The sequence below is a fragment of the Epithele typhae genome (assembly GCF_022376455.1).
Source record: "Epithele typhae strain CBS 203.58 chromosome Unknown BXZ73scaffold_1, whole genome shotgun sequence".
Classification (NCBI taxonomy): domain Eukaryota; kingdom Fungi; phylum Basidiomycota; class Agaricomycetes; order Polyporales; family Epitheliaceae; genus Epithele; species Epithele typhae.
In genome coordinates, this window is record NW_025954192.1 from 369,453 (window position 1) to 396,239 (window position 26,787).

The window sequence follows — 26,787 nt, forward strand, 5'->3', positions numbered from 1 at the left end:
GAGTAACAAAGAAGTAATACAAGTGATAACCTGTGTTATTGTCGAACAAGGTGAGAAGGTCACCTTAGCTCCTGTTTTGTGCCCTTGGAAATGTCATCTCTCACAGTCTTTTCTACGCATTTCGAGCTCCGAAGCTAGGCCGTTGCCCGTCGTGTGAGACCCTTCCGACTTTCACATCGCGGAGCGCCCCTTCAGCCGACCGCCAACACCCTCCCTGCTCGTGTGTCTACTTTTTTGCTCGTCAAATGGAATGGACGCTTGGCCTGGTTTTGGTGAACATGCAAGCACAGCAAACCCGGCACCAAATGGAAAGACCAAGGCTTCGGACAAGAAGGTAGAGGAGCCTTGGACATTCCCCGTTGTGGACTATGGTACTCTTGGAGCAGGTATATTGCACCGGAATGCAGGCCGCTATGGGTGGACTTTTGCTGTGCAACAACCATCAGGTATGTTCTTCAGTCGGCTCTCCTGTATATTTGCATCTTAGCCTGGCTCTCCCGAGGTTACAAGCTTGTCCCTGCTCGGGCCCCCCGGGAAGTCTTCCCTCCGACGTTAACCAAACGCCAACATGTCCCTGTGCAAGGAACTGCTCTTCAACGAGTAGAACAAGGCGTACGTCGTTTGTTTCGATTTCATGTATTGAGCCACACTAACTTATGTCGTGAAAGGCCCATTTCTTGCGCACACATTATCCAGACGTTGACGTACCCGCTGAACTCATACAAGAACACATCACAGCGGAAGAGAAGGAAGCCGCGTCTCGCAAAAAGAATGACATTTCTGCTGGGAACCTAGTTGATCTCCTGTCCACCCGTCTATACAACAAGCACCGAACCTATGCGGCATTCCCAATGGGCGAAACCGGATGTCAACTCAGTGGGTACCATTTCCCCATGAATTCAACTTCCATGCTAATACCAAATCAATAGACGTGTCGCTGGTCACGACAGAGCATCAGCAGGTCGTGTTGAAGCCTGCGACCGCACCCGCCTATTCATTCGACACACCTATCCGCCATATCACAGCTTCGCCTGTGCTCTATCGACACGGTTAGTCAAGTATACTTGTTATAATATAATTTAATGACTTCAGTGCAGACAGCGCAATGATAGGCGTTCGGACTGTAGGCTCCACCACTTTCTTGCAAGCGAAGATGGGTCGTGGTAGACACCAGACACTGCAAGTCACACCCCTCACCACTGTCCAGCGCAGCGAATTAGGAGATAGGCACGCCGTAGATGTTTGTGTTCCGTGTTCCGGGGAAGCAACTGGCTATGTTGTCAACAATGCCGGTCACGTCTATCGTTGTGCTGCAGACGTCACGTAAGTTTCTGAGTGCATTCCACTATACCAAGTATTGACGCGAACTGCATGCGAAACCCAGGGAACAAGTGTATGCCACACAACACCCGGAGTCTCACTTGTATCGCATCAGCACACTAGTGGACACTGAAGAGCTTTTCTACACTTCGGATAAGAGTGCCGATATACTCGACTTGCGTGTAAGCCTGTAATTCATGTAGAAGTCATGTCCGCTGAGCTCAGGACCCATTCTAGGCCGGGAAGCAAGCTTATCAGATTTACAACGTGCCTCAGGACGGCGTTTCGCTGGTTTCTGCGGACACAGGTAATGAGGATAAAGTGATACGGCTTGTTTCCACGCAAGAGATTCTATGGCTGGATGCGAGAAACATACGCAAGCCGCTCTTAGCAATTAAGCATGGACGCGAATATGATCAAACACTTCAGGCGCATACCTATGTACTCACAAATGGTGGGATGACTGTTGCAAGTCTGCAGTTATACAGCATATTAATCAACATCGCAGCGTCTCTCACGTTTCTCACTTCCCGACGCAACTCCCTCGTCACAGTGTATGACGTCACTCGTGAACAGAACCTGGTGCATTCCTCCGGCTATCCATATGCGCTACCGTCAGCTGCTGCTGCAGATGGTCCCCACCTTGGCCATACCTTCTTTCAGGATCCCTCCCTGGCAGGAAGTAAGCAAATCAGTCTGTTCCAACTCTCAGCAGGGGGCGGCCTATCGGTGTTTGATCTGGATCATCTGTCCCGAGACGACTATTACGAGCCTTATCTCGTAGAAACGCCAGAGGAATGGCCTCCACACGTGGAGTCGCTGGCTCAGACCGCAAAACCGAACGATTCAGGACCGCTTGCTGGAAGAGTTTACAGCATTGCGGATATGTCTCATGCCTATCAACGTGAGCGTAGCCTCGGCGTTAAATGACAGTTACTAAAGCAATTGGCAGGATTATATTCTCAAGGAACGACAAATAAGACAGTCAAGCCTGATGTTGTCGCAGATCTGTTAGATCGAATGCCTAGCTTCTGGCAACGTGTAGACGATACATCCGAGCACGTACTCACAACGTAAAGTTCAATGTTGTTTGTTTGAGTTTGCGTTCTCAAACAAGTCTAGGTTCGATATCGCCATGCGCTCAGGGTCAGAGCCGGAGAGTGCTTCTAGAAATGACTGGCTCACAGGTAGCGAACTCAACTCCGCGGCTGGCGATATCGCTCTGGGTCAAGGGCGAATCCCTCGCCAAGGACTCGTTGGTGCTGCGCCATGGCACCTTGACTTATCTTCTCATGTCCGCCGGCACGTTCCCGACTTTCATCCCGATCCCGGGCAGATGCTCGACAGCCTCTCCCAGTATGACTTCACAGAAGCAGAGTCCTTGCCCAATATTTCGCGTCATCAGAATCAAGCTCGCTCTCGCCTTGCGCTCGATCTCACCTTGGCTTCGGATGCATATCTATCGAGGAAACCGAAGCCCGAAACCTCCGACGATCTCGACGATGATATGCTCAGCATATCCCTCTCAACCCGGGCCATGACATTGGGCGACATTGAGCCTCGGCAGGTAGGGTTCTCGTTCCTTCGCCCCATCCCGAAGTCCATCATCCCCGGCAACAAGGCGGCGAATCTGGCAACCGAGCTCGAAGTGCCGCTAGGCGTGCGCCTGCTGCTGCAAGAGTGGGAACTCGGAAGCAATCCTCAGGAGTACGTCTATCAAGACCCGTACGACGATACACCAGCGGCCACCGTCGCAGCAGCCTGTCGCGCGGCGAAAAGCACGGCAAAGGCTCAAGGCCCGCCCGAACTTGAACCAACCCAAGTCCCAGCTCCGTCACAGCGTCCTCCAGTGGTCCTGCCCGCGGCGACGCGCCCCCCACCCATCGTAGCCACCAGCCAGCCCAGTCGCATCCGTGCCCCGCTAGTCGTGTCGAGGTCGCACGAGACTGTTCCGAAGAGACCTGCCAGCAACAGTCAACCCACCGCGGCTTGGCGCGCGCCGCCGTCGTCGCAGGAGCCATTCGCGAGCACGCAAGTCCTACCCGGTCCCCACGGTGGGAAGGCGCCACCCGTAAAGAAGAAGCCAACGAAGAAGATGGGCGGGTTCTGAATGCAGACCCTTGAATCACGGGGTCGCACTGGCAGCAATGGGTGGGGTGCGAAGGGCGCGGTGGCTTCCCTCCGCGCAGTTCTGATATGTACAGGTCGAGATCGGCGCGCTATGAGTGCTCAGTCGCGGTAACTACTCAACAGGTCTCATAGAATAGAACAGGGTTGTGACCGATAGCGAGGGTGCTTCACGAGGCTCCACGTATCCATGAGGCGGACGCGCGGTAGAGTAGAAAGGCGCGAGCGCGAGGTCGACGTCCAGCGCCCGCCGGCGGGTGGATGACGCGCGCGCATCGTATTTCGGGTCACGCAGCCGGGTAAACGGAGTGGCTTCGGGCTCGGAAATGCGGGCTGTCGGTGCTCTCTTCTGCCCTCCACCCTCTCCCTCTCTGCCCGCCGCCCGTCTCCACCTTGGCTCGCCTCAAACCAACGACGCGCGTGCTCCAGCACGAACACGGACTGTTGCCCGGCCAGTGACAGCTTCCTATGACCGAGAAAAGGTCCGCTGACCCTCTACACGGTCTCTTCCGTGGCGCACCACTGATACGTGCTTGCAACAGGCCTCTAAACTATTTGACTGGCTCGACTGCCCTCAATGAGACTCTCAAAAGTAGCCCAGCGTCTTATTCGTCGCGTTGTGCGGGAAATAACCGCTCGTTCGTACAGACTACAAGGCGGTGGTCTGTGCCCTCTCGGCGAGCTATATCTCGACATTCGCAGGCTACCCGGTATGCATGTATCTATGATCGCCACTACCCTCGATCCTGACATGTCGCGTGAAGCTGGACTCCATCAAGTCGCGTCTCCAGACCAATAAGCAGCGCGTATCCATACCTCGCCTCGCCCTAACTGTCTACCAGGAAGAGGGTATCGTCGGGTTTTATCGAGGGCTATGGATTCCGTTGATGACTATCTCGTTCGTTCGTACGTGTCCTTTCTCCATGTCACGCGAACCCCCCAGACTCAGGGGCACATTAGGTGCGGCCTCATTCACTATCTACTCGCGAACGAAGGAGTATTTTCGTGATCGCCACTGGCTCGCGCGGGATCGCATCTTCGACGTATCTGCGGTAGGGGGGGTCAGGTTCGATTCTCCCCCGCTCGCGTCGCCCGCCATTCTGACGTCCTGTCTTGCGACAGTGGGGCCCTCTCAGGGTCCCTCATCTCGTTTGGGAGCGCACGTACGTACTCTTTAGCTCTTCTCCGGATTACGGCACGTTCAACGTGTATGATCCCGACAGCGTTTGAATTAGTGAAGGTCGGCCTTTCCCTTAAAGGTGCAGGGGTCATGTACCAACCCGTAGATGCGCTTTGCAGGTTCGGCGACAGCTCGAGTACTCGATAGCCGCTGCCAAAGGTGTGCGCCTGGCGAAGGCGCCGTCAACGATGGAAGCCGTTCGTGACATCTTCCGCACGAGTGGTCTCATGGGGTTGTACACTGGTTTCCGGTTACATTTCAGTGAGTATAGGGCCCAAGTTGATGACACACATGCTAACCTCTTGCGTAGTCCGAGATACTACGGGGACGGCGTTGTACTTCTTTGAGTACGACGGGTTTCGGTATATCATGGGTCGAGATGCGAACGGCGAGCAGCGTTCTACTCCACAATGGCTTCCAATCCCTGCGTCGCTTGTGCCCTTTTTATGTGGTTCGTTGGCAGGGGTCACCTCATGGGCCTTGATATACCCTCTTGACGTGTGAGCACAATTTAGGACCATACTAGTCCGATCACTGACACTTCTCCTTAGCGTCAAGACCAAAGTGCAGCAGCGTTCCCTAGCAGGCGAGCGCCCGCGAGGCGTTTTTGAGACTTGCCATCGACTGATTCGAGGCAAGCCCATTCCTCAAACTCCTACACCTGTGTCCCTCTGACGATCTCTTCCCCTCACAGGGCCTGACCCGAACAACCCGAAGCCCATCTTGAAGGGCCTTGCGCGGGTTTATCAGGGTCTTGGCGTGAGCGCGCTGCGAAGCGTGACGACACACGGGCTCCTCTGGACGTTCTTCGACCTCACCGCGTCGTACATCGACGCCCTGCCCGGGGATGGAGACCGCGACGATGAAAGAATCTAGAGCATTTGGGCATGCGAGGGCCTGGGCCTTCCTGCCGGTGTACATTTAGGTAGATACACTATTATCACATCGTCAATTCTTCATTCCGAGCCTCCTAGCCGTCGGCAGGTGTTCAACCTCTCCAACCATCGACCCGCGTTTGCACTGCAGATTGTCGCGTGGTGACGTGTTCACATACAAAGCAAACCGTTCGCGGCTGATGCATAGATGGATCAAAACGAATCAGAGGCGGTCGATGGGTTCGCTGACCCGATCGTCCACGCGGGGACCTCTCTTGTACATGACCTCAGACAACTTCCACCTGCTCGCTTGGCACTCCCCTATCCAATGCTGTCCTTGGTGTCGTCGTCATTCCCCAAGTTCCCAAGTGAGTTGAACGCAGATCATTGTGTGCGTGTATACTCATTATCCCTTTGTTTTACTCGCGCAGGTCACTGGATATATCACCCCATTGAGCGGCCGTATTCTCAAGCAGATCCTTGGCCTGGCCTCCCAACTACTCGGACAATACGCCCTTCACGGGCAGCCGTGCCAGCCACTGCCTCTCTGTAAGTTGGAGCTTCCCAGCTCTCATGTCCCTATCCGTTTTGACCCTTGCTGTCCGATGGCCAGTCTGCCAGGGCTAAGTGGCGTTGACGTTGCAATGCATTCTATGGAACGCAGCGTTCAACGAGAGGCATAAAGGCCCAACTGAAGCGTGGCGGACGACGGCAAGACGCAACACATCCCCTGCTCTCAAGAACTCTCATTCCACACAAACCACTAGCAATGTTCTCTTTTACCCTCGTCGCCGCAGCCCTTGTGGCTTACGCCCACACCAACCCCATCGAAGCCTCCGCTTTGGACGTGACAACCGCGGCCTCCTTCCCGCGGCACGACCTCACCTCCCCCCTCGGGCCCCGCCCCACGTCCGCACAAAACGGCACGCTCCCCGCAGCCTCCTTCCAGGGCCCGTCCACCGAGGTCGCGGACGCGATCTTCCCGGCAGTGCTGCTGCTCTGCTCGTCGTTCAACTGCGCGAACTGCCTGTCATACAACCTGCAGACGACGACCGTAGACACCTGCCTCGCCACGAGCGCGTTCTCGAGCGTGTCGATCAGCCAACCGAGCAACCAGGGCCTGCCGTTCGCGGTGTACGTGGGCCCGTCAGGGTGCACCAACTTCGCGAAGATCCCGGTGGTGAACACGTGCTTCAACTTGGTCGGGGGGTCGTTCTCGAACTTCCTGGTGCTCAATTGAGCGCGCGGTGAGTGGGTTCCGGTTGGGGCAAAAGGTTGTAATAGCTGACTCTGTTGATTGAGCAGCTCCTTCCTGTGAGATACAATGCTCAGTGGCGAAAACGGTGATCAGGAGTAGACATGGAAGAGATAAAAGGTCTTGTTGTGTACATTGTACTGCAGCGTTTTGGGGGTGCTTTTGAGGGACGCAAGGTGGATTTGTTGGAAATTTTTCTGAGTTAATCTTGCGTGGAATAGCGGGGCCGCGGGTCGAGGCAAAATTCGCGCAGTGACAGTGGTATGACAAGAGCACATGGACCAAGCATAGATTAATGATACAACACAGCATCACAACAACAACGATAGCAGCGAGCAAAACGTGAACGGAATAGAAGCCATATGGAGTGAAGCCTAGATAGTCCGAATTCAATCGTGGACGGCGTATGGGTGCTTCACCAACTCTTCGTAGAGGTCCGTAGGCAGATCGCGAACCAGTGTAACAGCAATACCGATGACTGGAAGAGCCTCTAGTGGAGGAAACGTGCGAAGGAGGCGCATAGGACTGTCGTGCGTACCGTCAGCCCCCACTTTACACCAGTTGACAGGTGTAACAGACTTACCTAGACGAGTTCATTACTTCGTCCCGCATGAGAAGCAGCTGCGCAATCACACAGAGCACATTTAAGTGGACGCCAAATGCGAGCAGGAAGTCCCAGAGTTGCAGAACTTGATCGAGTGGAGGTGTGCATGCGCAGAGCGTGAGGACCGCTGAGGTTTCCTCTTCAGAATGTATGGAGTATAAGACAAGGATTGGTTACTGACATGGAAATGCGTAAATCTCCGCCGAAAGGTTTTTTGAGCGCAGATGTGCGTATAAGTCGGCATCAACAACTTTCAGACAGCGGTCAAGAAGCTGAAGGGGACGGTTAGCGAACATTGATGTGGAACCGGTTTTCGCTCACCTTAAGACCACGATGAACGCCTTCGAGCGTAGGTTGAACGTATAATGGACATGACTCTTCGATGAACTTCGCGAAGGAGTAGAAGGCTTCGAGTTCTGAGGGCATAGTGTAGAGGAAAGGCGCGGCCAGCACGTTCATTCCTTGCACATATGAGAAACCGAGTTGGACGTTCTCATGTCGGTCTGGTGTACGGAGAAATGAGATATCATGAGGTGCAAAAACCTCAAGCAGACTCACCGTGATTCCGCCAAACGAATGCATCCAACAAACGCACAAGCATGTCTTCACTGACTCTCTCCTTGAACCCCTTATCCGTCGCAAGAGTCCTGTCGTGATATGAGACCGAAGTTGACCGGGTGGCGCAAATGCACCCACCGGAACGTGTCATTCCTGATCTTTTCCCGGACTTCGCAAGGACCCCGGCCAACATACTCCAGAAAGGCGGGCGCGGAGATCTCACGGACGCGAAGCAGGACCTTCCATATCCTCGGACGCAAGGAAGGGTCCTATGCATACTGTTGGCCGGCCTTCTAAGTATCCGATATCAAAACACATACCACTGCGGAAGGAATCCCGTCCACCAGGATTAATCGCCGAAGTTTCTTGGTCGACTCCTCCATGTCCGCCGCGGATCGCGCTTTGGTGGCTGTTTTGTACTGGTTCAAAATCTTGTTGAATGAATGCGCCGACGCCACGGCTGAGGGGTCCGGAGTAGTGGACATGGGGCCAAGAAGGGACCAGAGGAAGGAGGAGGAGGAGGTGGGGGGTGGTGGTGGTGGTGGTGGTGGTCAGGAACGAAGACGTTGAGCACCCCGAGCACGCTGTTGATGGACGCCTCAGTTATTAGGCCTCAGCCTCCGCTTTCATCTCGGACTCGTTCGCTCAACACGCCGACATGCTCCTTCCCGTCGCTTGCCCCCACACCTGACTGCGACTCCCCCACCCCTTGCCGCACATTTGTGCGCCATGAACGTGCCGTTCTCGTCGTCCGGCGCGATGAGCCGGGCGCACTATGCTCTCGTGCGCAAGATTGAGTCCGCCAGCCCTCATGCTGCCGACCAGATCCTCCTCGCCGAAGTTCACTCAATCCGCAACCAGCTAACACGTTCCACGCTCACTTTGGTCAGTACACGCAACTAAAGGTGTTGGGCTCAGGCCTTAATCATTCGTTTCACAGAAACAATGCAAAGAATGCCTCATTCTCCTGCTGTACTGCTCAATGGCCATCAATCCTGGCGCAGAAGTTGACCTTGCCTTCGCGCTTCCTCACGCTCTCAATCTCGCCGAAGCGGGGCAAACGACGCAGGACAAGCGAACAGGTACGCGCATGTAGGTCAGCTCGCCTGAGGAAGGCTACAGGACCCGGACAGGGTACTTGTTCTGCGCCGAGGTCATGCCGCCGGAGCATGAGCTGCAGCTCATGCTCGTGAACTCCATACGCAAGGTACGTTGTTTGTATGTCTGCAAGTGATACTTCGATCTTCATATCTGGCAGGACTTGGAAAGTGCATCCATCCCTCGGATATGTCTTGCACTTGACACCCTGATCCAATCGCCTTCACGGGATGTCATACCAGCAGTGCAGTCGCGTCTGCACGACCTGCTTTCCTACAATTCGTGAGTACCACCGCATGAAACCATTCTGTACTCTTACCTCACCGTCTCGTTAGCCAGCACGTGAAAAGACGGCTCTGCTCGCATTCCAGAGGCTTTCTGAAGTAGAACCGGAGATTCTCAGGGAAATAGCGAGCAAAGCACGAAAGAGGTTGAACGACCCGGATCCTTCCGTCGTCTGCGCCGCCCTTACGCTCGCGGATACCCTTCTCAAAGTGAGTGTTGTGCATGATCGACAAACGGGCCGTTCCAACTCAATATCGATAAACGCAGGCTACATACCTCCCTCGAGACAAATACCATACAGTCGCCTTTGGACTTCTGAAGGCGGCATGGTCCTTGCACCCGGAACCTACGGAAACAAGGCTTTGTGTCAGAATTTTGCAGACAATTACTGACCTCGGGTATGCGTTCGCCCCGGCCCTCAAAGTGAATGTGCGCTAACTGACTTTCAGACCCACGAAGCAGACCTCGCTATAATCATGGAAATTGTTCGGTGCTATGTTCCTCCAGCGTCGACCGCGTACCGTGCGTTTATTGACTTCATGCCGTCACTTCAGCTGACTTTGCACATCAGCCATCATTCATCAGTGTTTCCGTGCTGTCGCGGCTGCATCCAAAGAGACGGTGGCTGCTGTTCAACAGACCACGGGGAAATCATTTGTGAATGAGATTCGATCACTTCTGACGTCTCAGGATCCAGATGCTCAATACCTTTTCGTGCACTGTCTTTCATCGACCGACCCTCAGCTATGGGCAGGCATCACTCCTGATGTCCCTGCTGTGTTAGAAGAGTGGGAGGTGGAGCGCGTCATGAAGCTATTAGAATGCGCAGACCGATTGATCCGGAAACAGGTGTGTAAAGTCACATCTCATGTGCATGGCAGCTGTTCATAACCGTCAGACAATGGGCATTTTACTCCGAATCGACAGCAATATCGTGGAGTCATATTATGTCAGAGCTCTCCAGGGCGACCTATCTTCCGATCCCATGATGGGCACAGAGCACACACTGCCTCGTCTCTTCGAGATCTTAGATGTTTTGTGCGCAGGAAACGGAGAAGCGTTTGCCGAACAGCTCAAATACGTGCTCAAGGCTGCAGAAGGCGATGTTCCGATCAACAAACGGGTCGTAGTCCAGGAGGCTGTCGAAGAGATGCTCAGTCGAGTGCATGCAGGTATGTACTTCAGTCCATCCCAAGATCCAAATGACTGAACATGAAAAAGCGAACGATGAATGGCGGAGTGGGTGTTTGGGTGTTCTATTCACCGCAGTCGTCGACTCGGAGAGTGAAGTGGGACCAACCCTTATGGTCATTTTCACGGCGTTGCTCTGCGAGTACCTCGTGCTTGCTCCTAACTCACCCACCGAGCTGCTGAGTGACCTGGCCAAAAGACTGTCCTTATACTCAGGTATGGTGTTTCAGTATTTCAGTGATGTCTTCACTGACTTTGGTTAACAGCTGCATTGCAAGATGTCTGTATAGTGACCATGCTTAGGATATCCGTCACAGTGGATGTTATTCCTACCGCGGTCGGTGATGCTGTGAAAGAGCTTCAGAGCCGTAGTGGAAGACACCTGAGACGTGTATGTTGCTGTCGTCATTCTGTCATACTCTTGCTGAAGACCTCCACAGCGATGCGACCAATTCTTGACGCTAACGCAGTCCAAGGATGCGCTTCAACACATTCTCGCCAACACTCGCTCGTCGTCGGTATGTGGTCCAATCTTTAGCAGTCTATCATCGATCCTTAAGCAACCGTAGCTCCCCGACTTTGTGCATGCGTTGGAGAAGCACGAAGCGGGCCAGGAACGTGCCGTGTCAACATCTCCGTCTATTCTTCCCAGCTCGCCCTCACTCAAACCGTACACACCAGAACCATCCTCGTCTCGCGCCTCGCCTGTTCCAAACAAATTGCGATACGCTGCGTACGATGCCCCAAGACCCACACCAAGGCTAAGGCGAGGCAGCAGTAGCAGCTCTCGGAACTCCGAGGAGGGGCGCAGGCCTTACCAAGACCCCATGTCAGCCACGATCACTCCCGGCGACCTGACTCTTGCGGCACAGACATCGGATCTGCGTTCCATTGCGAGCGTGAGTCGACATTTCATGCTCACTGGACCAGTCGTCTTGACACCGAGGTGCATCCACAGGGCTCGCCGCGCCAAACGAAGGCGATCTCCCCGTTGCCGATAGTCCAGATACTGGACGAGGAGCCCATTTTGGAGGGTGGCGCCGCGGACCTCATTACGCTCGACTCCCCTTTCATGTCGGAACCAGTCGCGCTGTCGATTTCCAGCGCGATGAGCAGCGTCATCGAACAAGATTTCGAAGCAACGTGGAACGCGCTGTCTGACAGTGTCATGCGCGGATGGTGCGAGTCATCGATGGATACAATGCTGCGAAGGTTACAGGGACTGGGGCATACTCTTAGGGTTACTGAACGAGACAGGCCACCATTCGAAGGTGTGCTAGTTGTCGCACTGGCGGATTCAGGACGCTGACACGGCTTTACATAGGTGACCTGAAGATTGTTATATCTCCGAAGACGGGTGATCTGGCTTCCAAGATAGGACTTGCAGCCATCCGCTTGAAGGAGAGCGACGATGATAGCTGTTTGTGGTGGGTTCGATGCGAGGACGAGTCGCTCAGGAATATTGTTAAGACGACACTGAGATGACTCTTTTACGCTTCCGAGTCTGGGAGGATGGAACGTCCGTGTATGGTACACAGCAGAGAGCTTTCTAGATGTACACGTGGATTGGATCAAGCTACTGTCTATCGTGTCTGAACGTAATCGTCGATCTTGAGCAAAAGGCAGACGGTTTCCGTCGAAAGCTCGAGCGCGCTAGTAGACACCAATAGAGGCTGAACAACGTCTTCCTCCAAGATGTTCGAGATCAGGCCCTTAAAGATAGTGAGTATAGCACCTTGGAGAATTGGTGAGGAGACAGTACCTTGCGGACGTTGATGCCTGCGTTCCGTTCGCCAAGCGCGTGGCGGTTCCGGAGCTCCGTGACGATAGCAATGGGATTGAGACCCGCGTTCTCGGCCAGCGTCGTTGGAATGACTTCCAATGCGTCCGCATACGCCTGGAAACAGTAGGCTTCCATTCCCTTCAAAGAGTGAGCATATTGTGAGAGCATTCGCGAGACATGGATTTCCGGGGCACCGCCACCAGCAATCAGCGCGCTGTCGACAATCCAGTCAGCTTCGCACTCAAAAGCTGCAGTGTTAGTACTTACCGCTTTTTAACCAAACAACGGACCACACAGAGAGCGTCATGCAGACTGCGCTCGCATTCCTCGAGTACGAGGCTGTTGCTGCCCATGGTGAGCACACTCACGGTGCGTCCCCTGTTCTTCACGCCAGTGATACGTACAACCTTCGCACCCGCATGCGTCGTTTCATCAACAAGATCGGCATAACCCAGTTTGTCCTCTGTGAAGGCCTCGATGTCGGCGATGGGTTTGCAGCCAAGAGACTTGGAGAGGAATTCGATCTCGTCACGCTCAACATCCTTAACAACAAGAATATTGAGACGCTTGAGGAAGGTGAGAGATATATCGTCAACGGCGTCGCGGAGAATTGACTTCTGGATCAAAAGGACATTGCAGTTCGCCTTCTTGATTTTCTTGCACATGTTCAAGAGGTATTGCCGCCCTTCCTTGATCACCTTGTCCATCTGCCTGTAGTCATTGATGACGACAGTGTTATCCATCTGTGCACGCCGTGCTTGAGCAGTTATATAGAGCACCGAACATGGAACACCCTACGTCTGGTTTCGGGGCACTCAGCTGAAATTGGATGATACCAATCTTCGCCTTCTCTATCCGTGTTGGGCCACCGACAGTTGTCACAACGTTCTGGTTCAACACGACACCCTCAACGAGCTCGGTATCCTCGATAGTTCCTCCAACCTTCTTTACGACTCGGATGTCGCGAAGGTCGACGTTTGAGGACGTGGAGGTGACAAGTCGAGTGACGGCAGATACGGCGATGGGGGCAAGGGTGGAGGAGTATTGGGAGACGATCTATGAACCGGGCTCAGTTGGTAAGGCGAGAGAGGGTAGGAGGCTCAAACATACTTTGGAGTTCAATGAAGTCGTCGCAGCACGGAGGAGCGATGTCTTGTCATCAAGGTTGATGGGGGTGGAGATTTCCGTCAGGTATTCTACCGCTTTCACTGAGGCTTTTTGGAACGACTCTGCGATGACAGTTGGGTGGATGCCTTTTTGCAGCATCTTTTCCGCAGCACCGAGAAGGCTACCCGCGAGTACTACCACAGACGTCGTGCCATCGCCGGCCTCCACGTCTTGAGCAGCAGAAAGATCGACGAGCTAGGTCATCTTTAGGGAGTGCACATGACTGGATGGAATTGCAACATACCATCTTAGCGGCGGGGTGAAGTGCCTGAATGCTCTTCAAAATCGTCGCTCCATCGTTGGTGATGATGAGCTCCCCCTTCGATGTTTGGATCTGAGTAGACGAGGATGAGGACCAGAGAATCGCGCGATGGATAAGTACGCACCATCTTATCCATTCCCCTGGGACCCAGCGACGTCCGCACCGCATCGCTGATCGCTATGGGCGTTTCCTTAGCGCGTAAGGACTCTCGGTGCAACGAAACGCGTACCCTTCGCGGCGACCATGTTAGAGAGGCGCACCTCCATGGGCTTGCCCTACAGACGCAGTCAGTGAAGTATCCCTTGCGATATCTTGTAAAGACGCGCCTTATCATTAAAGGCTTTGTTCGCCCCAACCATCAGAGGGGCTGTGGCCGAGAAGGCAGCAGGGGCAGACATAGCGATCTGGAGGAGGGGTAGGCAGCCAGGACACTCAGATCTCGAAAACCCGCTATGCGCAAAGGCGCCTATGGGTTCCGCACACGTGCAATAAGCGCCTTCGATTACGCACTGTGGCTACGCGTCCTACTGAGCGCTGAGCCGGGCTGCAGCAACTCCTTGTCCTGCTTCCACTACCTCCCCTCATCCATCCATGAATTTTGTACGTACCCTGCTCTTGCTTGTGTGGCTTACACTGACGCAACTATAGGATCAATTCGGCGGCGCAGGAGGCCTCTTTGCGCAATACGCCCAGTAGGTCCATTGCACGATTCTCCGGGAATCTGTTATTCATTGCTTCTGAAGAGGGCTGGGCGGGTTCGCCGGTCACCGCACTGGGCGACCAGATCCTCGAGCTTACGACGAATATTTCAAGGCGTACAGCGTCGCATTGCTTCCTGGCAAACCGAGAGAGAACGTCAGCTATGGTGGAAAGAGTGCGTGCCCTTGTCATTCCATTTAATCATTCATGCTTAGTGGCGCGCAGTCATCATGCCCACATCTGCTCTTGCGAATCTGCACCAGATGGACCTCCAGTCTCCGTGGATGTTCAAGCTCCGTAACCCGGCCAACCCTGCCGCTTCGACCCACGCCGGCGTGCTCGAATTCATCGCCGAGGAGGGATGTGTCCATCTCCCCCAATGGATGATGCAAACGCTGCGTCTGAACGAAGGAGACCCCATACGTATCACAGGCTGCGAGCTTCCCAAGGGTAAGCTCGTTAAGCTTCAAGCACAAACTGTAGATTTCCTGGAGATCTCGGATCCCAAAGCTGTGTACGTGAACCATCTGACTCGTCCCTCGCACTTGTCTCTCAACCCCTTCAAGCCTGGAGCAGGCATTGCGCAACTTTGCTGCTCTGACTCAGGGGGATATCATCGAAATTTCCTACAACACCATCGTCTTCGGCCTCCTCGTAATGGAGACACAACCAGACGGAGGAGGAATCAGCGTCATTGACACAGATCTCGAAGTCGACTTTGCAGCTCCTCTCGGTTATGTAGAACCTGAACGCCCCAAGACTACCCAAGCTACCATGGCCTCCAAGCTGAACATTGACGTCACCTCATCGACTCCAGGATCATCTCGTCCAGGCTCCTCGATGGCGGGAGGATTTACAGGAGGTGCATCTAGGGCCAACGCTATCAGCAAGGGCGGAGACAACTGGGAAAGTTTCAAGGGTAAAGGTGAAACCCTCACTGGGCGCAAGACGAAGGGCAAGGGCATCACTCACAGGGCCGCGGAGCAAGCTCCAGAGAGCAGCAAGATTATTCGTACAGAGTGCGTAGATCAGCACTTCCTCTTGTGTGAACATGTGATACCGAACACACGTTTAGCAAACATCGTATTGTGACGAACGAAAGTTTGGAGGGCGAAGGCTCTGCGCCTGCGCCCCTCAATCTGCCGTTCGGTAATCTGTTCTTCGGTTTTCCCGTACAGCCGTACGTTCCGCCCACCAAAGAGCCTTTGGTGTCCCAAGAGGAGGTAGATCACTACCATGATGTTTCCTGTCGTTATGTTCATCGCTCTGCGTACAGGGAACGGCATTCTCTGGTTCAGGGAATATGCTAAATGGCCGGTCCCAGCTTTCTTCGTCAACGAAAGGCAAGGCGAAGGAACAGGACCCGGCCTCTCCAAGTCTTGGGGTTCCGGCGGTCAAACATTGGGCAGCCGACTTCCTCCGTCGCAGTCTCAAGTAGGGGCCGGGGGTGCGACTGTACCCGTGCTACCCAACCGTCGGCCACAGGCGGGAAGAAAGCAAACTCGCAGCCCGTCTCCTGATTTCGGAGTGGATGATGACGATGATTATATCGAGTACGATAGCGACTAGCGGAGTGAGACGGAATGGTATGGGAGTCTCCCCTTGTCTAATGCTGTTGCCTGTAGGCTCGGCTCTACGCCTGAATGGACTCATGACGACCGCACGATGTATTGAACACCTTGACAATGGCAGTAACCGTGTTGTATGGATGCATGTATGAGCTAGTCTATCACAATAGATGATGTGTACTACAGCTACAGAGTGCGGCCACTCATGCGTGGTACAAACCTAAGACCTGGCTTACAACATTACAACCCCGACACCTTTGCCAGCAGCCGTGCCCCCAACCTCAGTCACACCAGCCAAAGGAGCAGTGCGCCAGTTGTACAGGTAGAAATTAAGGAGACCATCACCTTGTCCGAACTACAGTGCATATGTCAGCCCACTTCTATCTGGCTCTCGGGAAATTGGCCAGCGCAAAAACGCACCTTCATGTCCCTCAAGAACGACATGTTGTCCATGAGCGTCAGCCCGTTGAGGACATCGAAGTGCGCCGCTCCGCAACGGTGAGGGCGTCGCCAATGAGGTCCTCCAGGCGCCGCTTCAGCCGGCCGGCCGCCTCCGCGCCGGGCTCGAACGCGGTCGCGGTCGCGTAGTAGTAGAGGTACGCGGCGTTGAGGACATTGTGATTGGGGTGCCGGATGACGGTCGAGGGCAGGGAGTAGAATGACCAGAAGTCAGTGATCCGCTTCGTCTGCGGGTCTTCGACGACGTACGTCCACACGACCTGGCCCTCGCGCGGGCTCTTCCACGCGTCGGGCCCGTGCGGGCCCGCGCCGCGGCCGCTGAGGAACTGGTGGCGGACCTCGTCGTGAGACATGACGGGGACCATATCGAAGCGCTGCATGTAGCGCGCATAGAGTTCGGCGACCTGCGGGACGTCGTTGTCCGTCATCTCTCGCAGACCGTGATCGAGCAGGCGCGGGCGGTCGGGGACTTTGTGTACGCGGATCATGCGCGCCATGGTCATGTTAGAGGGCACGGCGGTGAAGCGGACGTCGACGAGCTTTGGGATGTTCAGGCAGCGGTGGAAGTACCTATGTGGGGGATCGACCGTCAGCTTTAAGTGCAGCAAAGATACGCCGTGACGCACCGACAGCTGGATACTGGCGTCGGCAGGAGGACGCCTGCTGTGTACAGCGCCTGGAACACCCTTGAAGGTGGCATTGCCGAGTAACCTCCTTGATGAGCACGGGAGCCAGCCGCTTAGACCGCAGCTTCTTGTGAACACACAAAAAGTTGACTTCGCATGCATCGAATTGGCTGCGGACGATATGAGATGGGATGAACAGGTATAGTGGTAGGTGATGAACGTACTTTTCACGTACACGCACCCTAATGGGCACCGCAGAAATGAATGCGACTAACTTCTTGCTCGAGCTTACACGAACACCCACATGCCAGTCTTTGTGGAAGCCTGGCGGCATGAGAGCCCTGAAGAACCAAGTTAAGCCAAGAGCGCAGAACTCTCACGGACCACATACCAAGAGAGAAATTCCGCAGAATATTGGAAGCGGAACGACGCATCATCATCCTCTACATAATTCGCGGAGAGCAACTCATACAGCTCCCTCAGCTAGAACTCTCATGATCAGCTTGGCTACACACGCACATATATTTTAGATTTTTACCTGTGCAGGTTCTGTAATGTCAATGGTGGACCACATGAATTCCTTGGGTAGAGGATATGGGTCTTGCCGAACCTCTTCCCGAGGCTTGGAAGGTTCAATATACCCATCTACTTCCGAGGGCTGCTCGCCTGAGGAAGCATGATTAATGACTTGGGAGAAATATACAATAGAGACTGGCGTACCTAGTTGTGGCACCGGCTGGGTGGCCCAGAACTATATGATCTCGAGTGTTCAATCACTGGTATAGCTACGAGAGCGGAGGAGCAACAGACCTTGTGCCCCCAGTCTCCTTCTTGTTCTTCCCCCCAATGCCCGACTTGCCTTGCAAAAGCTCTTTCAACTTCATCTGCTCAAGCGCCATCCTAACAGTCTCCGAGTCCGCATTCGCGGCAGCTTCACCACCCTCGGCACGGACCTTGTCGAGCACTAGATTGACGACATCCTCCGGGATCTCCTTGCTACCGCCGGGGCGAAGCGCGTTCAGAGCCTTGATCGCCTTTGACCGCTTCTTCTTCTTCTTCTTTCCTGCAGTGGACGGAGATGTTGCCTGGAGGTTGGACGAGCCCGCGATATTTTCGGGCTCGACCCCGACCTCCGAGCCAGATTCATCCTCGTCGGAGTCGTCTGGGTGAGCGCCATCCTGGATCGGCTCGGGGTCAACGGCCTTCTCCTTCGCCTTCTGTTGAGAGGTGGAAGAATTTGACATCGCGAGGGTAGTGGTGTGGATGGTGGACGATGGGAAGTGTGGAGGAACTGTATGAGGCCGAGGACGCGCGGAAGCGCTGCCGAATCCGCATGACGTGCGCGATCGTGGCTCCAAACGCTCTCGTGCTCGCGCCGCGTTCGACCCGCCTCCGCTTCTTACATTCGACCACGCGCGACGTGTTTTCTGGCTGCCTGGCACACTCCCCTGTATACCACGACCCGACCTCGCCACCCTGACCCCCCATCCCACCATGGTCTTTCCAACCCCGGCTGGATTCCACGCCCTGCCGCTGCCTCTCGCACAGCTGTCACTCGCTGCGGTCTTGAAATGCGGTCATCATTCCGGTGGAGCGCGTATTCCCTCAACACAGAGTCCTCAAGCCACCTCGGGGGCCCATCCCACGAGTACCGACTTTGTCTCCGCGATCGAGTGGTCTGTCTCCGTCAGTCTCCTGATGCTCTCTTCTATCGCTCTGTATTCCCTCGTTCAACGCCAGGAGACAATGAGTGCAGGGATGCGGAGACTCTGGCATGGATACGCGACTACTTCCAGCTCGACGTCGACCTGGTAGAGCTCTACCAACAATGGGGTTCTTTGGATCCAGTATTTCTTCGTCTGAAGGACCGATTCGAGGGCATCAGGATGCTGAGGCAAGACCCATTCGAGAATCTCATATCGTGAGTGTCAACAACTCCTTGTATATCATTCTCAGGACTCACGGGCTCCCCGCAGATTCATCTGCTCTTCAAACAACAACATTGCGCGGATCACGAAGATGGTCAAGTCCTTGTGCCTCGCGTATTCTCCCCCGCTTCTCTCTCTACCACCCCCAGACGACTCAGGCGGAGCTGAAGAGGCTTTCTATCCTTTCCCTCCGCCCTCCGCCCTTGCCGCGCCCGAAGTGTCTTCGAAGCTACGAGCTCTCGGGTTTGGCTATCGCGCCGACTTCCTACAGAAGACTGCCGCCATGCTTGTGGAAAGCCATGGTGTTTCGTTTGATGCCACAACACAAATGGAACCGTCGGAAGTATGGCTTAGGACCCTCAGACAGTTCAGCACAGCGGACGCGCGAATAGAGCTGCTTAAATTCATGGGAGTAGGGCGCAAGGTTGCGGACTGCGTCCTCTTGATGAGTTTAGACAAGGTCAGTCCAGCTGCACATCACGGAACAGACGTGGGTTGACCGTACCGAGCACAGCGCGAAGTTATACCTGTTGATACCCATGTCTACCAAATTGCCGTCAAGCATTACGGTCTCCGAGGTCCTGCGAAGTCGGGAACATTATCCCCAAAGTCTATGACGAAGTATGTGGGAAACTTGCGGCGGTGTGGGGCAGTCACGCTGGTTGGGCTCATTCTGTGTGTAGCTTCTTCGCTCTAGCCGGGAATCAGCTGCTGACATGTGCTTGTGCTTGTCTTCATAGGTCCTGTTCACGGCGGATCTGAAGTCCTTTGCTTCATACGGAATCTCAACTTCATCTACCCCGCCTACTCCTAGTCTTACTCCGGATAGAATTTCTGACGAGTCCGATACTAGCCCGGGCCTCCTGACCCCCCATTCGGCCTTGTCAAACAAGAGGAAGCGTGGTCCTTCCAAGAAAGCTAGCGCTATCAAAATCACAGAAGAGGTCCTCGTCCAGTTGGACGTTTCTCGAGTCACCTCATCGGTCGAAGACGAAACAAGTCTGATTGATAGGGTGAAACGAAGGAAGAGGACCAACGTGTCTAGCGTACGTAGTTCGGGAACAACATAACGTGAGCTTTCCTTTGGCGAGGAATTGCCATACTGCTACCGTTGTGTTCGAGAGGGGCCATCGATTAGACCCTGATGAGGCCTGAGGTCTGATACATCATACATATTGCATCGTGCGTTCTTTCACGGCATTGTGAGGCCGATTCGTCCCCTGACATAGTGGTTGCAATTCCTGGTTGTAGGTACTGCTTTGATCACGTTTTCGTTGCGTACATACATATATGCAAGTATTTCGCCTTCTTCGACAGTCTGTGTTTGTAGCGTTTGCATTACGATTCAAGAACCTCTCCGTGAGCGTAAGCCAGTTGCGTCATAGTTCTTCAACTGCAATTGTTCCTTTTTTCGATCAGCTTTGTGCAATCGGTTCCGGGAGAACTACTCACCGGTTGGTGTTGAGTCTTGCCCTGTGCAGTTCCACCTGGTTCTCGCACGTTACCGGTCAATCAGGGACGTGTGGGAGTTCCTCGTGCCGGGAAAAGGGCATATCGACAATCACCACTGGGGCACCGGCAGTCTTGAGACTTCGAGGTACTTGATGGGCCTCGAGGGCGAGCCACAGCGTATGCGAGGGTTAAGCGTTCAACGTTCAATCACCATTGGGTTCACTCAGAGTGGGAGCCCAAGCGGTATGCGTTCTGGTGACGATAAAAGTTACATGTACTTGAGTCCTCTACAGGATGATCCAGGCGTATCGAATCAACGCTCAATCGTGTCAACTATTTTAGATTTTGCCACCGCGGTAGCAGCAGCCTACTGTCCAAAGCATGCCGCGGGATTTTATATCAGGGACCTGCGCCATACCCCCGCGTCGTCCTGAAGCCGAAGCCCGAGCCTTCTATAGCGGCATCGTGGACACGTGTTGAACTGTGATACAAATACCTGAACGAGACCTGCCCTTATGATCATGTTCCAGTCGGAGGATGATCTGCCACAGCGCGCGGCGGTTGATCTCGGGGCTGAGCGCCGAGGTCTTCGGGGCGGATGTCACGGTTGTCAAGGATTTCGAGAACGACGCGGGAGCCCTTACCGCAGGCGGGCCATTCTCGCAGAGCGCGTGTTCGCCGTGTTTCCGGCAGAGATAGAGGGTGCCACCGCGGTAGGCGCGGGCGGACGGGCTTGCTCCGCGCTCCAAGAGGGTGGAAGACATGCCGTCTTTGTGGGTAAGGTGGAGGATGAGGCCGGAGGGTCCAGCAGGCAGGAGGCATGTGCGGCGCTCGGTAGGGAGGACGATGGGGAGGCTTTGTCGAAGGGATGTGCGTGGGATGGATCGAAACGGTCTTGTCTCACGTCCCAGCGCGTAGTGAAGAGATTCGACGACGTGCACAGAATGCGAAGAACTACATATACAAGGTGTCAAGATTCCATTGCGTGGAGTGCCCTGCAGCGGTGGATGGTTGCAATTCACTCCTCTGTGCTCAGGTCGAAATAATTGATTGTCCGAAGTCCAATGCGTCGACCGATATTTTCCAGGACCTGGTCCAGTATCATCATTAGGCGCGTCGCCATCTCTTCCAACACATCCTCTGGTAGACCCGAGGGAGGGTACCACGGAACAACCCTGCCGTGGGTGCCAGGGAGAACGAACTCCACACGCGATGTCGACCGGGTAGACAAACTCTTCTCGGCTATCACCTCGGCGAGAAGGGAACAGCAAACGCAGCTAGTCTCAATGGCACCTATCGGAATTTTGTCGTGCTGGATGGGTGAGACGGGTCAGCGACGGCTGACGAGCACTATCGTGGACTTACTAATAACGCCGAATCTATCAGATCGTGACCCTCCTGCGACAGATCCAAAGTCCCCCTATGCACCGACAGGGTGTAGCCCATAAGTATGGCCTCCGCGTGCTCTTGTGCTCTGGCAGACCCGGCCTCCCACAAATCCTTCAGGGTGTACGGGAAGTCTGGAGGCTCCGCAGGGGCGGTGTAAGAGGAGTGAACAGCGAACGTCTTATTCCACGACTCCTTAAGTTCGTCGAGAAGACGGGTGTCATGAGGGAACTCAAATTTTGAGGGGGAGTCCTTTACGTAGACGGCATGCACAGTGACAGGCGGTCTCAGCGTGCTCTGATTTGCAAGGCGAGATATTATCGCCATGATGTCGAGGGGAGCAACGAGGCTCCTCAGATAACGGATGAAGTGGTCCATCGGCGACTCGTTGAGGTCGACAGATGTCGTCGCCACTGAAACAACCGCCGTCAGCTCGCTTAACTCCTAGCAAACACGTGCATGAGTTACGAAGATCACATACCATTCTCGACTTCACCCATTCCAACTGTGGCGTCAACTACACCTGATGCGTCAGTTGTAGGTCACGTAAAATATGCAGAAAACACGCACTTCGCTCAGGATCAGTTCTCCTGACATTTGTTGGATACCCGGCCGCTTTCCTCATGAGTTCTGGATGCGAGTTAGAGGACGTGCGTTGACCCAGCCACAGAATCTCACCTTCGAGATCGCAGTGTCGCTGTTTCATGGAGGCGGTCCTGCGCATGGCATCGAGCCGTCCCACAACTGCCGGACTGAAGATGGCCTGAACGACGGGTTTGGATCCGAGGACTTGTTGCAAGACGACCATTGCAGTACATAACTTGTGATAGTGATCCAATAGGGCTTTGCCAGAGAGAGAGGTGTTCGTTCGCAGGTCATTCAGAAGGCTCCTCATGTCACTCACGCAGTGCATCGGCACTGCCGCCCATAGGCTCGCGTTCTTGTTCGTAACCGGGTATTGACCGTCCCGGCCAGACACGAGACCAGCTCTCTCCAGGGCGGTCTTCATGTAATGGTCGTTGAACGCGACGCTCCTGCCGGCTGGCACGTGTCTTGGTGGGATGGAACAGAGGATATGGTGGATACGGGTCGTGGGATGGTTCGCATTGGGGTCTACCGGCTCTTCTGACTGGCTCCGTTCGCCCTCCTTGCCCTTCTTCGACTCATTATCCCCGCCCGGTGTGAACAACTTGAACAGATTGACCAGCTTGCTCAGCGTGCCCTGCGAAGACTCCTCCATCCGACTCCCTTCGCCCTCGTCCTTCTTGTTGATGATCCATGTCTTGTCGCCTTGGGCAATCCGGAGATAGAGGTCAAAGTAGGAGCATCTCACGACGAACGCGAAAAGACAACGTTTATCATACGCGGCGTGGCGAACTGCCGGTGGGTCCGCGAAGTATTGGACGATGTCAAGAACGCCCTGGATGCGGGCTGCGCAGTCCAAAGAGCCTCTGCACAGGATATTGAGTGACTCGTCCGAGAATATCAGTGAACAACGCACCTCTTGATGAACGTAGGTGAGGTGTGCAAAAGCAGTTCGCCGTCGGCTCTGTTGGGCTTGAACACTCGCGAGGTTTCGGAGTCCTCGCTCCAGTCGGTGTTCGGTGACACGAGGAACCCAGTGATGACGTTTGAAAGCCTGGTACCAGTCACGGCCTCCACCTTGATCACAGCCTGGTTGTATCCATCGCCAGAACCTAGAAGAAAAGCGATTGCTTTCCACACACTGATGAGGGCGAGATCTTCAGGAGACTTGCTGACCTCGGTGGGGGTAGGGTCGGCAACGGCATAGTGGAGTAGAGTAGAGACGATAATGATGCGTGAGACAAGCTCTGAATACCGAGGAGGCTCCGGCATCGTTGTACGAAGGGAAGGTGCGGAAACGAGGGGTGGGTATTAGAGCGGCTGCTCAGTACATTGTACTGAGAGGGGTTGCATAAGTATTATGGATACTGATAGCAGTAGAAGGGGAAGAGACGGAGGGGGTGGAGGGGGAAGAGGAGGAGGAGGTTGGACATTCATCACAGAATTCTCCCTGAAATTGGCCCCCTTGCGAGCGCCTTTAGAATAGCGCTTGTCGGGACAAGCATACACGCGTCTTGGGGAGCGCTGGGAACAGGCACATAAGTTGGCCTCCATGCGAGATAGTGGTGAGAAAGTTGCAAATAGATGCAAACTGAGATCGCTTCCGAACACGATTGCGCTCATTGCAACTATCTTGCAGGTCTATTCCGACACTCTCCCAACCTTCCTCTAAGACACTCACCACCAATGATGTCACTTCTGCCCTCAAATAACTTGTTGAACGACTGCACGTGATGTTTGAACTCTAATCATGAACTAGCCAGCATCAAGCCACCCATTCAAGCCGCCCGGCGCCCGGCCTTCCTTAACTCGCAGGCACTTCGTGCTATCCTTCAAGCTTCAAAGCTTCACCCTTTGACCCGCCTCATCATCACCAGCTGCTCAACCCAATTCACCAGTGTCCGTGCTCTCAGCTAGGTATGTGCATGTCCCGACGAGCGCCCTGTAGTGCTTACCTGAGCCTCCTTTCGGTCAACGTTACGATATAGAGCTCTTTGGAGAAGATCTTCACGAAGGGGGTCTCCGGCTTTGAGAGAAGACATCGCCAATGGCAGTCCTGATGGCCTAGAAGAGTACACTCGCCAGGTACGTTTCTCATGAATCACTACGCTGCCCTCACCGCTCGCGCCCACACTGCGCGCGGAGCACCCGACTCCTCCGCTCCGGCGAGCTCGCGCTTGATGCGATGTGTCGCCACGCTTGCGGCTGCCTTGGTGGCGGTGAGGGCGCGCGTGGTCTGCACGAGGGAGACATGCCCGCCTCTGCCGCGCCGCGTTCACTCACCCTCACTGCCCTCACCTGCTCGCCCGGCAGATGCCTCAACGCCGCCGCCGTGTTCCTGGCCGTTCACCCCGTGGTTGAAGTCGTCACCACGACATCGCCTTCGGCCAGGCCCCCGCGGACACCGATTCTAGGCACTCTTCCGCGCCTCAAGGAGCTCAAACTGCCGTGGTCCTCTCCTGCCTGCTTACCACCCTAATGGAGCAACGCGCCCGCTGGGGATCGTGAGGGGCGTGGGTCTCGCCGGCGGCCCTGCGCGCGCCGACCACCCGTTCCTGGACGTGTTACTCATGTACCATGGCTGGACGTCGACCATCGTGGATCTGCTCTCCGCACAAATGGGCGCAGCAGCTACAAGCGTTGGTGTGAAGGCGGCGGATGTTGTCGCGAAAGCGGTGCGTGTCTTCGCCGCTGCCTCTTCTTTCCGCTGTGCTGACCTGCGCCTTCTCCCATTCCTCGCCGTCGCACGCACCAACACAGCGGCGCCCAGCCTGCTCTCCCTCTCGGATCGCTCCTGGACGCGGTAGAACAACGAGGTGGCAAGCGTGCTGGCATGGCGCTGCCCTCGTCTCCACTGACTCGACCGCTGGGAGGACGGTGGGGGGAGTTTAGTGGTGCGTGTCCGGTACAATTTGTGGAGCGTGCATACCAGTAGGGTCGTCTCCGCGAGGGTGGCGAACCATGGTGTCGAGAAGGGTCGTCCTTTGTGGTTGCATGGTACTTAGCACGATCAATGTATGGTACTACATGCTATGTACATCATAAATGGCAACTCTTCCTTGGCCCTCTGGAAGCGTGTTGGGATGGATGGTGTCGTTGCCGACGGCCGTCCTTCCAGTGCAGTTACAAGCCACGATATAATGGCTCCCTTAAGACATGCTCAGGAGACTACATAATATTTGTGCTGTTACAAGCACTCCAACCATTGTAGTCTTTGGCACACACTCACCAGACGGCCCAATATCCTCATGTTTGACCACCCGTGGAATATTTGCTTGATTGCAAGACAATTGCAACAGTGTAGCGCGCAGATTGCAAGCAGTTCTATTGGGTAAATTGCGTGTTACACTGATTGCGTACCTTACACCGATAAAGCTGCTTCCGATAATCTTCTAAGCAGATGCGATCCTCTTGCAAGATCCGGGGGATTTCTGTGATGTTGGAGCTCCTGGTGCCCATGCAGTGGAGTGGCGCCGGCGTGAGTCAAGTAGTGGCCTCGATGCCCACCCAAAATCGAAGGTATGTACAGTAGGATCTCAGAAACCTGACCGGCAGCCTATCTCAAGACGAGTACTACATACAAACAATCCCAGGTACGCGCTTCCGAATCCCGATACCTCCCGATACCCATGGTTCCAGTCCCGCTTTGTGTTCGTCGCCATGAATCCGCCCTACCGACGCGCCCTACCTATGCTCGACCTCGCCCCGGGCCAATTTCTCTCCATCACCGCGCTTCAACGGCACTAGCCCTTCTGGCAAGCGTCCGTCACCGCTCAAAGACCCCCGTAGCTCGCGGCTCAGTCAAGCCCAGGTTGTCTCAAAATCTGCAGGGATGCAAGTACGAGGTTAATCCATTCAGCCAAAGCAACTTCGCGTCGAAGAACGCCCACGACGCCGCGGGCAACGTGAACTTGAGGGATAACCCTATGAGGGAGCCGACACCGCTCGTGGTTCACGGCCTTGGACTCCCACTCCACGTAGTACACGAACTTGACGGCAGTGTCCAATCCGGAGTGCCATTTGCTGTTCAATGTGTGCATTTGTCGTCAGCAACTCACCGAGCGGGCTGAGATGCTCTGGCGTACACCGGACGTCATATATTCATGCCGCACGATCGGGAACCCGGCCGCGAGTTTGTTGCACGCGAACTTCAGCCGGACCAGGGGGTGCATCTGCCCCTCACTCAGCACCTCGCCGAACGCCCGCGCGGCCTTTTCCGGGGTGCGGGCTCGCCCTTCTCCTCGAGGGGGATATTGAACATCTTTGTGACAACGTCCGCGTGGTAGTACCGCTCGGGGCTGCGCACGACGTCGGCCAGGGTCGAGTCTATGTGAGCGATCGAGCACTACCATTCCTCGATGACGACGCCCCGCACATCG

The 26,787-nt window shown here is 54.9% G+C and overlaps 9 protein-coding genes across 9 annotated transcripts; 5 read left to right on the forward strand and 4 right to left on the reverse strand.

Annotated features, from left to right (window-relative positions):
* Positions 1 to 250: 250 nt before the first annotated feature.
* Positions 251 to 5,503, forward strand: BXZ73DRAFT_37424 (uncharacterized protein; the record flags this gene model as incomplete). Its single annotated transcript, XM_048017999.1, has 22 exons — positions 251 to 446; positions 503 to 612; positions 669 to 876; positions 930 to 1,053; positions 1,093 to 1,323; positions 1,385 to 1,502; positions 1,558 to 1,774; positions 1,829 to 2,224; positions 2,273 to 2,393; positions 2,443 to 3,083; positions 3,171 to 3,423; positions 3,674 to 3,704; positions 3,925 to 4,039; positions 4,096 to 4,157; positions 4,212 to 4,353; positions 4,408 to 4,513; positions 4,570 to 4,610; positions 4,671 to 4,687; positions 4,747 to 4,888; positions 4,938 to 5,127; positions 5,179 to 5,290; positions 5,345 to 5,503. The coding sequence occupies 22 exons, from the start codon at positions 251 to 253 to the stop codon at positions 5,501 to 5,503; spliced, it is 3,732 nt and encodes a 1,243-aa protein (XP_047883626.1).
* Positions 5,504 to 6,271: 768 nt separating this feature from the next.
* BXZ73DRAFT_95422 (uncharacterized protein) lies at positions 6,272 to 6,742 on the forward strand (the record flags this gene model as incomplete). Its single annotated transcript, XM_048026778.1, has 1 exon — positions 6,272 to 6,742. The coding sequence occupies one exon, from the start codon at positions 6,272 to 6,274 to the stop codon at positions 6,740 to 6,742; it is 471 nt and encodes a 156-aa protein (XP_047883627.1).
* Positions 6,743 to 7,146: 404 nt separating this feature from the next.
* Positions 7,147 to 8,404, reverse strand: BXZ73DRAFT_95423 (bub2 protein; the record flags this gene model as incomplete). Its single annotated transcript, XM_048026779.1, has 7 exons — positions 7,147 to 7,282; positions 7,341 to 7,488; positions 7,543 to 7,633; positions 7,683 to 7,864; positions 7,920 to 8,008; positions 8,058 to 8,188; positions 8,240 to 8,404. 7 exons carry the CDS (start codon positions 8,402 to 8,404, stop codon positions 7,147 to 7,149), a joined length of 942 nt encoding a protein of 313 aa, XP_047883628.1.
* Positions 8,405 to 8,648: 244 nt separating this feature from the next.
* On the forward strand, positions 8,649 to 11,978 carry BXZ73DRAFT_86148 (ARM repeat-containing protein; the record flags this gene model as incomplete). The annotated part of the gene is made up of 15 exons (XM_048024094.1): positions 8,649 to 8,804; positions 8,860 to 9,001; positions 9,053 to 9,126; positions 9,178 to 9,299; positions 9,391 to 9,511; positions 9,570 to 9,731; positions 9,752 to 9,824; positions 9,874 to 10,151; positions 10,201 to 10,474; positions 10,524 to 10,709; positions 10,760 to 10,884; positions 10,934 to 11,011; positions 11,063 to 11,322; positions 11,424 to 11,764; positions 11,818 to 11,978. 15 exons carry the CDS (start codon positions 8,649 to 8,651, stop codon positions 11,976 to 11,978), a joined length of 2,553 nt encoding a protein of 850 aa, XP_047883629.1.
* Positions 11,979 to 12,076: 98 nt separating this feature from the next.
* BXZ73DRAFT_13268 (uncharacterized protein) lies at positions 12,077 to 13,971 on the reverse strand (the record flags this gene model as incomplete). Its single annotated transcript, XM_048017480.1, has 8 exons — positions 12,077 to 12,205; positions 12,256 to 12,490; positions 12,544 to 13,019; positions 13,075 to 13,332; positions 13,387 to 13,638; positions 13,688 to 13,777; positions 13,830 to 13,882; positions 13,935 to 13,971. 8 exons carry the CDS (start codon positions 13,969 to 13,971, stop codon positions 12,077 to 12,079), a joined length of 1,530 nt encoding a protein of 509 aa, XP_047884153.1.
* A 325-nt stretch (positions 13,972 to 14,296) lies between these two features.
* BXZ73DRAFT_95426 (uncharacterized protein) lies at positions 14,297 to 15,842 on the forward strand (the record flags this gene model as incomplete). The annotated part of the gene is made up of 7 exons (XM_048026780.1): positions 14,297 to 14,305; positions 14,354 to 14,397; positions 14,449 to 14,579; positions 14,630 to 14,918; positions 14,971 to 15,423; positions 15,480 to 15,627; positions 15,681 to 15,842. 7 exons carry the CDS (start codon positions 14,297 to 14,299, stop codon positions 15,840 to 15,842), a joined length of 1,236 nt encoding a protein of 411 aa, XP_047884152.1.
* Positions 15,843 to 16,204: 362 nt separating this feature from the next.
* Positions 16,205 to 18,301, reverse strand: BXZ73DRAFT_86151 (N-myristoyl transferase; the record flags this gene model as incomplete). The annotated part of the gene is made up of 9 exons (XM_048024095.1): positions 16,205 to 16,327; positions 16,470 to 17,001; positions 17,058 to 17,094; positions 17,115 to 17,227; positions 17,282 to 17,398; positions 17,449 to 17,540; positions 17,596 to 17,723; positions 17,778 to 17,808; positions 17,864 to 18,301. 9 exons carry the CDS (start codon positions 18,299 to 18,301, stop codon positions 16,205 to 16,207), a joined length of 1,611 nt encoding a protein of 536 aa, XP_047883630.1.
* Positions 18,302 to 18,551: 250 nt separating this feature from the next.
* BXZ73DRAFT_86152 (DNA glycosylase) lies at positions 18,552 to 20,055 on the forward strand (the record flags this gene model as incomplete). Its single annotated transcript, XM_048024096.1, has 6 exons — positions 18,552 to 18,633; positions 18,672 to 18,978; positions 19,034 to 19,445; positions 19,500 to 19,563; positions 19,596 to 19,660; positions 19,726 to 20,055. The coding sequence occupies 6 exons, from the start codon at positions 18,552 to 18,554 to the stop codon at positions 20,053 to 20,055; spliced, it is 1,260 nt and encodes a 419-aa protein (XP_047883631.1).
* A 781-nt stretch (positions 20,056 to 20,836) lies between these two features.
* Positions 20,837 to 23,680, reverse strand: BXZ73DRAFT_72803 (uncharacterized protein; the record flags this gene model as incomplete). Its single annotated transcript, XM_048021792.1, has 9 exons — positions 20,837 to 20,889; positions 20,934 to 21,391; positions 21,460 to 21,686; positions 21,803 to 22,236; positions 22,305 to 22,346; positions 22,394 to 22,643; positions 22,728 to 23,274; positions 23,325 to 23,520; positions 23,551 to 23,680. The coding sequence occupies 9 exons, from the start codon at positions 23,678 to 23,680 to the stop codon at positions 20,837 to 20,839; spliced, it is 2,337 nt and encodes a 778-aa protein (XP_047883632.1).
* Positions 23,681 to 26,787: the final 3,107 nt, after the last annotated feature.